Here is a 15,328-nt window from a genome sequence, read left to right on the forward strand (position 1 = left end):
ATATATATATATATATATATATATATACCTTTAACAAACTTATTTTATTTGTAGACTTAGCAAATTTAATTGATGATTTTTGATCCACTCTTTTTGTATTTAATGTTAATTTAATCAGTTAGTTGTAGGTGCTCGATGTCTTGTCTTGTCCATGCTGAATAGTAGGTGTCACAAAAAAAAAAAAAAAAGCATAAAAATATTGTGATTTCCTAAAAGAAAAATTTCATGGTTAACTCAACAAAAGTGACTACATGTTTTCATAAAATAAGTATAGGCATGTATTTTCTTTTGCAATATGTATAAATCAAGAACTTGACATTGACTTTTTGAAATACATTTCTAAGTACAGGTCTGTGTTTTGGATGGAGACTATCACTATTGGAATGAATACCATACAAAAGGTTGCATTAATTAACCCCCCCCCCCCCCCCCCAAAAAAAAAAAAAAAAAAAAAAAAAAACCCAAAAAACAACAAGAAACAGATGGATGAATTATGTTGACAAAAATCATAATTTTGATTTTGGACCAACCAAAAGTCAGTCCAAAAGTCCAAATCCTCCTCAAATGTCTTCAGAATATGGTTGGCGTGTTTGATTTGATAGAAGTAAGGGTAGGCTTAGAGTTTCATAACACTAGGTCTGACAACTGGGAGTTGCAACTGAGCCAACATAGATTATTACCTGCAGCTATTGGCACTGAAAGATGCAGAAAAAAAAAATCCATTGCACTTCTGTTTGCCACTCAAGAATGCTCTGTACCTCTGTGGCTAATTTCAACATTGTTAAATATTCTTTTTTTTTCCCCATTCAGGATAAAGAACATTCAATTTCCATGTCCAGGATGAAATTAAGTTAATTTTTAAAACAGATCCTATTGTGCTTGAAATTGTGCGCCTGCTTTTTTAATTAACAGATTAAGAATTTTACAGTCTTTACCTCAATCGATTGAAAAAGACATGTAACAATTTTGTTGCTGATGTAGGATTGCAAACATCCTATATTTGGACAACTAATGAAACACTTTTGGGTGTGTTTTGGTGAGGGATCTGGTTTTGCATTAATGATTTTTTTTCCCTAAGCAGTTGAGGCACTACACACTGCCTAAGCTTAGCAACAACAGGTTTGTTGCTTTCTATATGAAATTATCTCTCTTGATCAGTAAAATATATATATTTTTTTTCAAAAGATTCCATTGATTGAAGATAAAACTCTAAAGATATTCTGCGAATCTCTAAACGCTGCTTGTTGTCACAACTCCACTTAATCTAAAGGGCTAAGTGGCCCCTGCTCAGCAATGTTCTGTACCACTTTACCAAGATAATTAATTTCAAAGGAAAGAAATAAAGACTGCAAGCTCAAAATGAACCGTTATGTAAACTGACTCCTTTGCTGCTTGTTAAAACGTGTCCCCTGTTCCCATCACAGTAGGATTATATTCTAATTCTGTCCCTGCGGAGAGCAACTGCAAATAAAATGATTTAGTTTTGGTTTGGCTTGTTGTCTTCCATTCTTAAACGGATATGTGTATATTTTTTTTTCATAAAGTCATGCTTTTTTTGCATTCGCATGTGAGCATCCGATTTAAAAGTGATTTTTGGTATAGGGAGAGTGTGGTTCAGAGGATCAAATGCTCTCTCTTGTTTACCGCGCCTCTAAATCTTTTCCCTCGGGTGTGTGCACCTGATCCCAATCATCTGGCTCCCCTTTGTGACCTGCAACACCTGCCACACACACTGTCCCTCACTGACTCATTATGCTACCTGTACTTACTTCCATGTCTTTCCACAGGGATATATCACGTCTTTTTAAACTGTCTCCGTGTCTCTGTCATCTTAATTGGCTTACATAATTATCCGCCAAAGTCAAAGCATTTTTTTTCCATCGTATTCTTCTGCGGATGAACCTGACTTCTTGTGTTTAACTTTGCCAGCTTGTTTTTCAGATGTCACGTCTTGCTGCATCACAGCGTTCTGCATATAGTGCATGAGTGCTAACCTGTTACAGCTTCAATATGATTTGGGAATATATATGCAATGTAACAATTTGGTCACATAAAATCCTTAAAGTGCCAAAGTATTTAAATGTCAGTTCTTGTATTTAAAGACTTTGACTTTTATGGATGATAAAGCAGGAACAAATGGAAGCGCTAAACACACACACACACACGCAAACATTTCAAATGAGCATATTAACATGATAATCAAAGCAAAAGTTGATAACAACTCAAGTAATTTGCACTTTCAAAAACAATCAACCAAAATTAGCCCATACAGGTTCATACAAACAAAAAGTATGCATAAAAGCAGCAGAATGAGTCAGACAAATGTACTAAAACAGGAGAAAATGGAGGCGCAAATAAGGATGAAGGCTAAGAAAAATACTGAAATCTCTCCATATAGAAAGCAATCCTTTTCCCTATATGTGCAAATAATATAAATTGGTTTGGCCCTAAATTACAGACTGTAAATAGATTTCTCATTATCGAGGTATCAGAGAGGTATCTCATGAGGTACAGAAGGAAAGAGCTCCAGCAAGGCCTTTGCAACCTTACTGTTGTAAAATGTACTGATAGTATTTAATACACGTACTTCTTAATGTATTGTTGCAAAATCTTGTGAAGAATCTGGAGGGAAGACAAAGGTGGGTCTTTCAGCATGACATCAGCTGCTTTTCCACTACAGATCAGCCCAAAACCTTGTTGATATGCTAATAATGTAAAACAAATAAATAAAATAAAAAACTGCACAATTTTGTAATTGCAGCGTTTCCATTAAATTAAAAAAATGCAATTAAAATCACACATAAGTTTCTTCACACGATAAGACATTAAAAAACAAGCCAAAAAATCACCTCATTCTGGCACACAAACATGAGTTTTTTTGTTTTGTTTTTTTAAATTGGCCTGTTCCCATTAAGCAAATTTGTTTTTGTAATTCTAATTTGTGCAACTTTATCATCAATTAAAATATTGCTTGTGATTCCAAAAACAATCACCTAAATTCAGATGTTATAATTGGACACTCAGTCACCCAGTGAAGTCACTCACTTTAATATCTATGGAAATAAGCGCGTATCAAATTTAACACCTTAGAACCTTCATGGCTTGAAGACACTTTGTGTGTAAAAAGTGGCCAAAATATTACATGTGGTATTCAACTCGGTTCTCCATACATTACTTCCCTGTAATGAAGTTGTCATGACAAAAAGGGCTTTTTTTGCTGAAAAATTGATGGTCATTCCTCTGTTTTAGACATACATTAATGCGTGGGCTAATTTGTTCTCATATCTTGTTTTTCTGGATTACTCCTGTTTTTTTTTTTTGTTTTTTTTTCTAACATCTGGTGTGAATGTCATGTCAATAGCCAACAATTTTAAAAATTTTCTTTCTAATTTTATTACATAAATATGTTTATTTGCGTGACACCTCATCACAGTCAAGAATACGTTGATTGGATAACTTTCTATCTCTCGTATATCTGTCTTCTCACAACATCTTGAATTTACTTAAAGGTTTTTCTCCTCTCTTGTAGCACAGATCTTCAAGGCCTCTCTTTTAAGCGCACAGAAGAGCAAATTCAAAAAAAGAGCAGTAGAGGTGAATTTCTTTCCATTGTCCTTCTCCGTGCAGGAACCTCCTCAGAAACGCACATTGTTTGGTACAAAGCAAGCTGAAAAGCTTGGACACATGAGAATAATTTATAATAATTCTCATATAGTACTTTTTTAGCCACACGTGAATTCTGCTGTGCTCTGCTGGCTGCTCAGTGCCTCATTTCTCAAAATTGTGTTTACCGTTTGACAACTTTAGACCAGTTTCACCAGAAAAGCTGCAACATTCACAGAGGTCAAACCACAATAATGTGGAATCCAGAACTAAAATATTATAGTCTACCGCCAGTGTTATTGTGCAACATAGCACTACTCGGCTGTAGTTAAAAGCAAATTATACATGTTAAAAACCATGATTGATATTTAATGGGATAAGGGTTGAATTTGGGTCCTCTTGTCAGCGAACTGACACCTGTGTCCACCTCCTCATACCTCCAAGTAATGACCCGATCATCATCGATACTGTCAAGTCAAACTGTCATAACTCATGCAGTGAGACATGCAATGCCAGTGTTCTCACATACTGAGCTTTGAGTGGCATCACGGTATTTATAAAGGGAAATGACTCAGATAGGGCTAGCCATTTTACAGTCTTGTTATGAAATTGTATTTTTATAGCTGTGGCTGCTTTGAGTGACAATTGAATAAGCCATGGGATGCATATAACACCGTCTGGTTTTCAGCGAGCTCTATTCTTTAAGCATCACTTTATTCCGAGACGACAACAACTGAAGAATGAGCGTTAAACGGCACTTACTAATTTAAAAGTCGATTTGATTTTAGAGGCAGCCAATGTTGTTCCCTCGCAAAAATCTTTTCGATGTTGTATGGCTGTTATTCCAGCCTAACACTGTTCAGTTCAGATGTATATTTATATATTTTTTTTACCAAACAAACTAAATCACAGAAAATGCAACATTCCCACCATACAGCATCCAACAGACGATTTAAGAGGACAGGAAACAATAAAGCACTCAAATACTCTATACTTCCACATCCAGGTAATAATACCTCAGAAGGTGGTCGCCTTCATTCTGGGGTGGAGACAAGCAGACCAAGATCCTGCAGTAACGAAGAAGCCCATCAGATCAGACCCTCAATGCCTAAACAACTTCAATCCAAACCATGAATCGACCATCCAGAGATGGGGCCGTTAAAAGGGGGCCAAACAAGCCAGAGCAGCCCACGAGTTTTGCTGACGTTTAGTGACATATTGTTTATCATTTGTGAAATCATTATAAATAACCCTCATATGGGCTCATCATCTTGTTCCTAAATTCTAGGATATGAACTTTAGTGCTATGAGTGAGACTCAGCTCATTAAATGGAGAATGGCTAAGGAAGGCTAATAGTCACTGGTGTCAGTATTCTTTTTTGGTTCTTATCACTCTGTGAACTGATGTTATTAGCTGATAGCTAGAGAAAAAAAAAAGGCATCACTAATTGAAAAGCACTAAATTGGAAGGAGATTGGGAGAAACAAAGCGCAGTCTTCCAAGAAATAGGAAGAAGATGATAATGGTGAAGACTGCAAGAAGTGAAAATTAAAGTAATTATGGTGAAGAGAAAAGCATGTAACTACAGTATTATTATATTTAGGAAGGAGAAGAAAAGCAAAACGACTTGGAGTGAAGATTGTAGGTAAAGAGTGCCTTGTTTCAGTTGCCATGGACACCAAGTAAGCTGATTTTGTGCATTGCAAGCACTTTTCTCTGAATGAAAGCCCACATACACAACCAAACATTAGGTTCATTAACCATTCAACACAAAATTCTCACACAACCTTAACTCTTTAGCATTTTACATAATCAGCAACTCGCAAAAACATGTTTTACAGAGATCAAGTAATGAGGACCCCCAGCTGGGTCCTAATTAACAAAAGCTATCAAAGCCAAAAGTCAGGTTCAATCATCCAGAATGCCCATATATTAGCCAGACTCTATCATATCATAATAGTGGTACTTATATTATTTTAATTTCCATGTTTTTTTATGTATTCCTCCCCAAATTCAGCTTAATTAGAAAGATGTGGCCAAGTGAGGAAAAAAAATAATTTTTGTCATGAAGCTTCAGCACAAATTCAATCTGGAAGACTCTTTAGCTTCACCTGCCTCATCAATCAGCTCCTCCCTCTCATCACCCTGGACCTATCAGCGCTGGATCAAGCCACATCGTGGCCAATCATCGATCAAGCTCCAGTTCATAAGGACCTTCATCCACGGCCTCCTCCGCTTACCAGCTGCGATCAACCCACCTCCGCCCCATCTCCACCTTCAGCTCCCGGCTCTTCAGGCCACATACCTTCTTCGACCGTCGCCACCAGTACAGTTCCCGGGGGGACTGCATTCCTATGCAGCGTCAGGAATGTTTGGCCTGAATGCCGAAGGACTTTAAAGTTTATTTGTCATTAAACTTTTTAAATCACTTTATTTCTCTGTCTGCCTCTCCAGATTGCAATATCAGTATTTCACCTTTCTTTTCAAGCTAATGCAAATTAGAAATAAAAAGAAAAGTTGGAAAACCTTTAAACTACATTTTTAGAGTGAGAATCCACATTTGACAGATGCTGACTTCTTAGGCAAAATTAAAAAAAAATAAAAACCTAATTCTTAGCAAGAATTAGGTATTTGTAGCAAAAATGAAGTAGTACTTTAGTTACGTTGCTGTTGTCAGACTTTCAGTGCTTTTTTTGACCATTTTTCTTGAACCAGGTAGAGAAATTGTGATATGACATCAGAAAAAGTAGACACTGTAAGCACTACAATAATTCATTGACTAACAAATTGTTCTCCACTAATGATGCTTAAGGCATCTGCTTTGCAGCCTCAGCTTCTTCTTTTGCTAATTTCAACACTAAAAGGTTATTTCACTGTTTTAAGGATTCTGGACTGAATTGTTCATCTCTAGTTTAAACGTTAGCATACTTGAACTGGTCAAGTCTGAACCTAATAATTCTAAACACAATATTATTGAATTATTGACTGTTGAACAGTTTTTTCTGTTCATTAGGAAACAATAGGGGACCAATTTCAGTATGGTTTTGGGTATTAGGAAAGCCTTAGATTAAATGAGAATAAAGACTTAACCTTTTGATAAGTTAATTACTTTTACCTGGCCATGTCCCTCTTGGAAAAGAGATTGTAGATCTCGACGAGGTTCTTAAATGGTTAAATATAGATTATTATTATTGCACTAATTTGAGGTTCTTTAATACAAAGTTTTGAATTGTGAGATTACCGTGTTTGTGAAAACAGGGGAAAAGAAGGCATTACTTATTTTTCCCAAAATTGTTTTAATTCTTGACTTGTGCTGCTCTTGTAAATATAATATGCATTTTCTCATCTCAGCTGGATTTATCATTGTCCCTCTAGTTAAAGCCCAAACAGTATTCAGTATGGTCCTAAAATGTTAATTTCAGCACAATGTTTTTTTTTTTGTTTGTTTGTTGTTGTTTTTTTCTCAGAGCCTGCAATCATGTGACAAAAGCTCAACACAAACACCGCAAACATAAGAGATGGGAAATTGCAGTGCCACAGAATGAATTTGCAGCTCATTATAGATTGTATTTATCTTTGATGGTTCAGAACAGGCTGGATGTTCTGTTCTTCGTGGAAGGAGTGTGAAAAGCATAAACACGGCCAGGAGTTTTACCTCGTTTTATTCATTTCTAACACAGTTTTCTTCAATCGCCTGTCTTGTAAAATCTCAATAAAAAAAAATTGGGATTTTTAAATTCTTTAGTAGATAAAATTGCATATACATTGAAAAATTTAAACTGCCTTCATTTATTCATTGATTTCTACACCTCGATAGAATCATAGATGTCCAATTAAACAAAAACAATGTTTGCCAATTTATGATAATCAGATTTCGTAACTTACATTTGCTTTCTCCTTTATAAGTTATTGCTTTTTTTCTCTTTAAGATTAATAGTGCACACACTAAAACTACATACCTTAATTAGTGTGCTTCTCAATCAATGCAATGATTCAGTGGATGTGAAATTGACTAAGCTCCCATGAGAACTGACAGGTGAAGTAAAAGCACATAAAGAACAACAGAACAACAATGCAATGGCGCATATATTGACACCAATTGTCCCATGAGAAATATAGAAGGCTGCCTACTGGTTGATTATAATTGGACTTCTAGAAGTAAAAGAAACGATCTGAAATTCTGAAAATAAATAAATAAAGACAGGCAGATATTTATACATTGTTTCCTGATTGAGTTTAGCGTGTGGGGAAACAACCTTGGCATTTATGTAGCAGAAGATCGTAACATCAAAACATCAACGAAATGCACAATTTCTCTCAATAACCAAAAACTATTCTGTATTCAAGTTTTCTCAGGTAATCTACGCGAACAGTATCGCAGATTTTGATGAGTTTTGAGTGGAAAGCGGTTTTGCCAATGAAAGCCTAAAATGATTTCACAAAGCGTAAAAAAAAAAAAAAGTAGGTTCTGATTGGCCATGTGCAGGAACATAAAACCACACCAGGCTTGTCAGAGCACTGAGCGTTTTTTATTTATTTATTTTTATTATTATTATTATTATTATTATTATTATTATTATTATTATTATTATTATTATTTTGTTCTGGTTGTAAAGCTTGCAAATGCGGCTTTTTCGCTCTCGGCTGCTCGGAGTTAACGTGTTCAGCTTTCCCCGGGATTCGCATCGTTTCGCAGCTCTAATAAAAAACAAATGATTTGGAGACATAAGTCGGCGTGATGCAAACGATTTATTGCAGCGGGAGTACACGCGCACATTTCAGCACATTGGACAGCGCACGGCGCCGCAGAGGCGGTGCGTGGATTCAACCGGTGGCTTTCGGCAGAGCAGCAGAGTGAGAGGAGTGCTTCACTCATTGTTACACAAAAGAAAACAACTCTTCGTGCTCCACATGTGGGATAGGTTGCTTTATTTTTGGAGCACTTGGACTTGGGGCTTTGTCGCGCTTTCCAATAAAGTCCGGCGTCGGAAGGCGTGCCGCTCGGTGAGCGTTTCACTCCACAAACCGTGCCGACCAGCGTGCAATAGGTGCCGACGAGAGACCGTCCATTTATAAGGATGCTGGTGGGAAATGCCTGGAGACAGAGATGACGAGATTTGTCAAAAAGCACTCGAACTCCTGTCAGATCTTTGCTCAAAGGGGGAAGTGCAGAATGAAAACTGTCTGGATTTTATCTACTATTTCCGAGATCTCACTAGACCACGGTATTCAGATTCAGGTAAGGCATCGTTTGCACGCTTTCCTTCAGTGGCGGAGCTGATCAGGAGGGAACGTGCATGTGACTTCTTTCGTTGAAACCGACCGGCTTACAGCGCGAGCGTTCGGGTTAGAGCATTTACTTGATCATAGTAGATATTTAATCAACATTCTTGTTTTTTATTTTGTCCCTTAAAATCATTTAGCCGTTGTTAAATCAAAATTTCACTTTATATTTGAAGAAATTTCCTTTTTTTTTCTCCAATTCGTTTATGCGATTTAATTTTGATACCCACCAGAAGAAAATATTAAACTAACTTAATTCCTGACGTTGTTTCGTATAGTTAATTCTACATAATGCATCTTTTCTCTCGGTTGAGTAAGAAGAAGGTCCATTTTTTGCCTCTGTTACTCGCAGTTATTTGAAAGTTTATTTTTCCTCTCTTGCCTAAAAGTCTCTGCCTTGGAGGAATAAAGCGTTTGCCTGAAACCACATCAGAATCAAAGCCGAATGTCAAGAAATACGATTATGTTAAATCATTAAGGCTTTGAGGCTATCAAACCTCACCTGACTTGGCTGGTTGAGCGCGCCTGCGCACAAAAGCAATTCATAGATCGTGCTGGGCACAATTCCTGCAATCCTCCACAAGCCTATTTTTGTCTATACAGTTTGTATGATGGTTTCTGATTATACAGAAATCGTGCCATTTTAGGTCTTTCTGTCTTTTCTGCGATTATTTATTTTTTACTCTAGTCATTTTCCTCCTTAATTTTCTGTCCTGAGTTAACTCACTCACATCCCCAAATTTAGGATTTGTATGGGCTCACAAGCAGACAGGGAGGTTATCGATCTCAAATCACATGATATTTAATTTGATTTTTCACAAAAGCTGGTAGGTCTCATCCTGTATGAGGCTACAGCAGAATGATAAAGTCAGTGGACAGCCATTGGATCAACTACAGCTCTAAAGAGCTTGGACTAGACCATTCTAAAAGTTTGTTTTTCATAAACATGTAAGTTATGTTTTTATGCAAATATTTTTATTGTTAACCATTGACAACAGTTAATGCCAGTCACACATTTAAATCAAATTGTCAGACAGGTGCAGCAATATTAAGCAATATTAAACTATTAAAAGACTATCAAAACAATGCTGCCTGCATTGTTTTGACTTTATCTAAAGGCAGGTAAAGATGTTTTGAAATATCCTGCGAAAAGGTAAAATCTGTTTTCGGACACTGCCCAAAAATAAACTAAATATTTCAGTCATGGGTTGTGTACCAGAACTGATCAAAGATAACCTCATATTGCTGGTAGTATAACTGTTAGAACCTTATTCATTGTCATTCTTGGTTTCATAGCAGTGCAAAGATGCCCTGCTGTCATCTCTATTATCCTGGAGCTGATTTCAATATGGACAATCCAATTTTCCATTTCAAATCATAAAGGAAAAAAGGAAATGTTTCTTGGTTTGCCTTTGAGACCCAGTTTTAAGTATAATACATTCCCAGAATAAAAACACTGAGCAGGAGATGACCAAAATAGGTTGTCTTATATAAAACGCCGCAATTGTGCAACATTTCTTGCTGCTTTTAAAAGTAGCACACAAACTGCTGCTGTTTGTAATTCCATTACGTTTCTATCTAACCATCAGCCAATATGTGTTGCAGCTTTGAAACTAAGCTTGTATGAACACCAAGCAGCAGGTAAGACCCGGAGGACAACACTTTAAAATGCAAGAGTCTGTCCCTGGATACTAACTTCTAATTAACAACTGGAAAATCAAGTAATGCTGCATATTACACATTGAGAAAACAGCATCTCGGAGCTTGCACACTGCCTTTTCATCTCTTGCTCACCTCCTACACTATTGCACCTCTGAAGGACTTGTGCTCTAGATTTGGTTCACCTTCTTCATTGTGATGCTGTCTCTAAACCGTCCCAGATGTCTGTTGATTCCTCTTAAGCAGTCGGTTCTTCAACATTCTGCCAAGCTGGGCTCGGCGTCCTCAGATGGCAGATCCCTCAGTTTCTCCCTGATCACACTTACTCTGGTGTTCACAGAATCTCGCAGCACAGAAAGGACAGTTGGTCTAAGTTCTTGTGCTAACTCTTATGACTGTGCCTACACAGGCTCAACAATGTACTAAGCAAATTTGCTGGATTGGATTTCTGAGCAACAAGAAGAAAAAAAGAGCCATCCTTTTTTTAATTTTTTTTTTTTATTTATGACCATGTCCATTTTCTTCATGTCAAACAATAGACTTATTTGCAGGTAGCTTAATTGCTCATTTTATATCAGTTTGTCCTCATTGCACTTTTTAAAAACTGCCTTTGACTAATGGTTCCCAAAAATATAGCCAGAATGACTTTTGTTTCTCAAGGTAGACACAGTGTTTATATTTGTAAATGCTAATTTGCATAAACTTAGAAGTAAATGATACATTTCTTCAGTATTATCTCTAAAAACAAAAATTAAAAAGTAAGGTCATCTTCTTTGACACATTTGGGAAATATCTAACATTAAATGATTTGTTAATGCTAATTAGAAAAGAAAAACTATTACTATTGATTAAAGTGTCTATCTTCTCCATGTCAATTTTGATTTAAAAAGTTGCAAGCTTCTATGACTAGGTCACAGTAGGATAGAAACATCTCTGCTTATTACTAGGAATGTTTAATGGGGTATTTTGTTTCAAAATTCTGCGCAAGTCTTCCCCTGGACAAATTTATTTTTAATATATGGCACAAAAATTCCATCTCTTCTCTTTTACAAAAAGATAACTTATGGCATCTTGCACAGTCAGCATAAGAAAGCAGAATGTGTGCACCACTGACACCACATATCCAAAAATAGACATGGTCATAGATTTGCAGATACTGCCGCTATTAGAAAACACTGTGCAAGAGGGTGGAGATGCCTATGTGTCCAGCAGCTGAATTCAAGGAGCTCAGTCAAAAGCTAAGGCAGATACGGGCGGCCAGCATTTCAATAAATGAACATGATCACACAATGCAGTTCTGCTGCAAAGTTGAAAAAAATGGAATGTCTCAGATGGATAGTTGAATGGCAAAATACTACAAGAAGATGTGACATGTGAAGATATATCAAAAAGACAAGTGCTTTCTAAACTAAGTGCCATTTTTTTCTGTTTGATTTAAAGAACAATCACTTGACGTAACAAGTACTATAGAATGGAAAACAAAAGCAGAGACATTTAAATAAAATTCAAGAATCTGCCAGTGTGACAACAGCAGGAAGTGGGCATTGATGGACGTTGTAGTGGTGCCAAGCAAAAGACCAAACACTGTAACTTGACCTTAAACAAAGAAAGACTCTAGACCAGCAAAGGCGTGTTTGTTCTGTCTGCAAAATAATGTTTTTATAGCTGTCAGATTCAACTCTGACAGACATAGACTGATGCTTTCACCTGCACCTATACCAACTACAGGATAAGAAACTGAAACTGATTTAAAACAGGAAATGTTTAGTCTTCTTATTTCAGATACTGAAAAGAATATTATTTGTGGGAGTGAAAGTATTTGATCTCAGTTTTATTCTTTAAATTTACTGGCTGATGGATTCCTCACGGCGCTCTGTGAGATGGTCAGAGCTTAGGATATTTTCAACCTCACCTTACTCAAATATCTGCTTTCATCTGTATTGACTTAGTTGCAAAACTACCAAGACCTAAACATAATTGATGGCAGAGTCATGCTCTGGGGATGCTTGTCTTCATCATGAACAGGAAAGCTGGTCAGAATTGGTAGGGCGGATGTAGCTAAATGCAGGACAGTCTTGCAAAAGACTTAAGATTAGGGCAAGTTGACATACCTAAACATATATCCAGAGCTTCAGTAGGACGGCTAATAGTAGTGGTCGCCAAACCAGGTCTTAATGGTGAGAAACCTCATTTAAATGAACGGCAATGGACTGTCCTCAATGACATTCTGATAAGAAAATACAATCATTCAAATCAGGTCTGTTGGAGCAGGGGCAATCTGAAATTTGCAGGACAGTGAACCCTGAGGTTAGGCCCACCGCTATTTGCATACTAAGAGATTGGAATAGGCTGCTCAAAATCCAGTCTTTTAATTCATTTAAGAATTTGTGGCAAGACCAAAAATGTGACATTTATAGATCATCTTCATTGAATATGGCTGAGCTATTCTGCAAAACGTTTTAAATACTTGCACATTTTATAGGAGCAGGAAGCAGTTCTGCACAGTATAAACTGGAATAGATAAACAGGAATAAATGGCACACTTTTAAAACTTTTATTTGGAAAACATTCTATGTAAAAACTACATATCATTTCTTTCATCATTAAAACTGTGCATTGCTGTGGGTTGACCTTTACATCACATCCCAATACATTGCATAGAAGGCTGAACTGGAAAACGTGCAAAGATGTTCAGCCAGCCAGACAGACTGTAGATTGAATGAGTGAAAAAAAAAGAAACCCAAGGCTTATAATCTATTGAGTTCAAGATTTTTAAAATATTAACAGGACAAAACCATGAAATTCCCCAAGATTTAATACATAAATAAGGTAATATAAATGCAGTACCATCCAACATTTTTTAATTTGTACGTCACTTGAATGAAGTTAGCCTTTTATTATACCTTCTAAAGTGGTGTTGATCAGCAGTACAATTTCTAGACAGACTGAAGAGCCAGTTTTCTATTGACTTTGGTTGCTTTGTCAGCACATTATTAGTCAGGTCTTTTTCTCTCAGATTGTACAGTGTGAGAGAAAATGCACTGGGTCGACGGGTAAAGAGGAAAAGTATTTTCAGAGCTTAAAAAGTATCTGTAGCAGATCTTCAAAATCTTAAACTGGACATTTGATCTAAGATTTTCTCTCAAGAAACTGTCTTATAATTTGACAGTGCTGAGCGCAACATATTAGAAAATGTATAATTAATGTTTGCAGATACTTTTGTTTAAAAAAAATATTTTCTGCAAAGGAATCAGCATCAATTTATATGTTAATTATACTGTCATACACATAAACACTGCTACATCCTTTGAGTATAGAAGCATTTGTATACACCATACACCAGAGTTAAATGTCTTAAGAGAGAAAAAAAAAAAAAAATCCTGTCAAAATGTTTAAGCTGAACCCCAAAGAACTAAAAAAAAAAAAGTGAAGTAATGTCAGGAGGCGTGGTTGGTGGTGGTGAGATAGAACGCGGGGACCCAGATGAAGATGATAATGATGATGAATTTAATGAAGGTAGCAGCTCGAATAGTCAAAACAAGTAGGCAGCACAGTGAGCGGAAAATAAAGCCAACACTGGTAGCAATAGACTGAGCAACAGAGCCAACGCCGACACAGGACTTAAGCAGTTCTACTGTGACGACGAAATAATCAGAAACTCAGGACTAACAGTTCTACTGAGAAACTGAACTGAAAACTACACCAGACGAGGAACAGACGAGGTATGACGTACGACGAGGATCCGACCAGAGACAAAGACAACAGGTGGGACTAAATACACAGGGAGGGCAATCAAAGAATGAGGCACACCTGGGAAGCAATCAACGGGGAAGACGCAGAAACAACAGAGACTCAGGACAGAAACTGTTCACAGAAAAACCTTAATATAAATACACAGAAACACGGATCATGACAAGTAAAGCTAAAGTCTAAGAACATTTATTTGGTAATCCATAATTTGCATGTTACTGTATCTGTGTAATTTATAAACAAAAACTATCTTGAAATATCCGTCGGAAGATGAATGTATCTGTGTTAAGAATTGATAATATTCTTACTTTTCTCCTATTGTTAATCTACGATAGGAATGGTGTAGCTTTAGCAAGAAGCAAAAATTACAAGTAAAACCTCAATTTAACTCTGATTTCTTTTCACTTGTCATCTTCTCAGATATATCAGTGAGTCTACTCTCACTGGTGGTTACTGCCTGTGGATTGGCTCTATTTGGGGTCTCCCTCTTTGTCTCCTGGAAACTCTGCTGGATACCATGGAGGGAGCGAGGACTTTCACCCACAACAAAGGAGGCTCAAGGGCACATAAACCCCACCATGAGCCCTCTGCCCGCACAGTCTGCACCCAAACAGCCAGTTTACACTGCCGTCGACCCTCCGATGCACAACCGCCGTAAGTCTTCGCATTGTTCTGTCGCCAAAGAGCCTACACCCGTGGCCTCGGTTGTGTCAGTGGAGGCTCCCATGACTCCCGTGTCACCTCCACCTGTGGTGATAGCCACACCAGAGGCAGCTATGAAGATAAGCCACACATCCCCGGACATACCACTGGATGCTCAGAGTAAAACTCGGGAAAATGGAGTTCACACAAACCCTCGAATGCAGAGGCAGACAACAGAACCAGCGCCAGGACAAGAAATGGGGTAGGTATTGGTTTTCCTAATAGTCACAAATAAGAGGTATTCCTGTTCTGGGACTCCAGCCTTTCCATTATCTTGAATGTAACTACTAATATGTCTCTCTTAACAAAAAAAAAAAAAAAAAAAAAAAAA

At 37.1% G+C, this 15,328-nt stretch overlaps 1 protein-coding gene across 1 annotated transcript in view; it reads left to right on the plus strand.

Moving 5' to 3' along the window:
• Positions 1–8,205: 8,205 nt before the first annotated feature.
• LOC106950358 (synaptotagmin-9-like) overlaps positions 8,206–15,328 on the plus strand; it is a 22,439-nt gene continuing 15,316 nt past the window's right edge. Inside the window, exons 1-2 of the mRNA XM_015037150.1 lie at positions 8,206–8,842; positions 14,716–15,199. Coding sequence (XP_014892636.1) covers positions 8,695–8,842; positions 14,716–15,199 — 632 coding nt within the window. The 5' untranslated portion in view covers positions 8,206–8,694. The remainder of the gene's footprint in view (positions 8,843–14,715; positions 15,200–15,328) is intronic.

The sequence above is a fragment of the Poecilia latipinna genome, unplaced genomic scaffold (assembly GCF_001443285.1).
Source record: "Poecilia latipinna isolate Pla-1442-1.1 unplaced genomic scaffold, P_latipinna-1.0 Scaffold396, whole genome shotgun sequence".
NCBI lineage: Eukaryota > Metazoa > Chordata > Actinopteri > Cyprinodontiformes > Poeciliidae > Poecilia > Poecilia latipinna.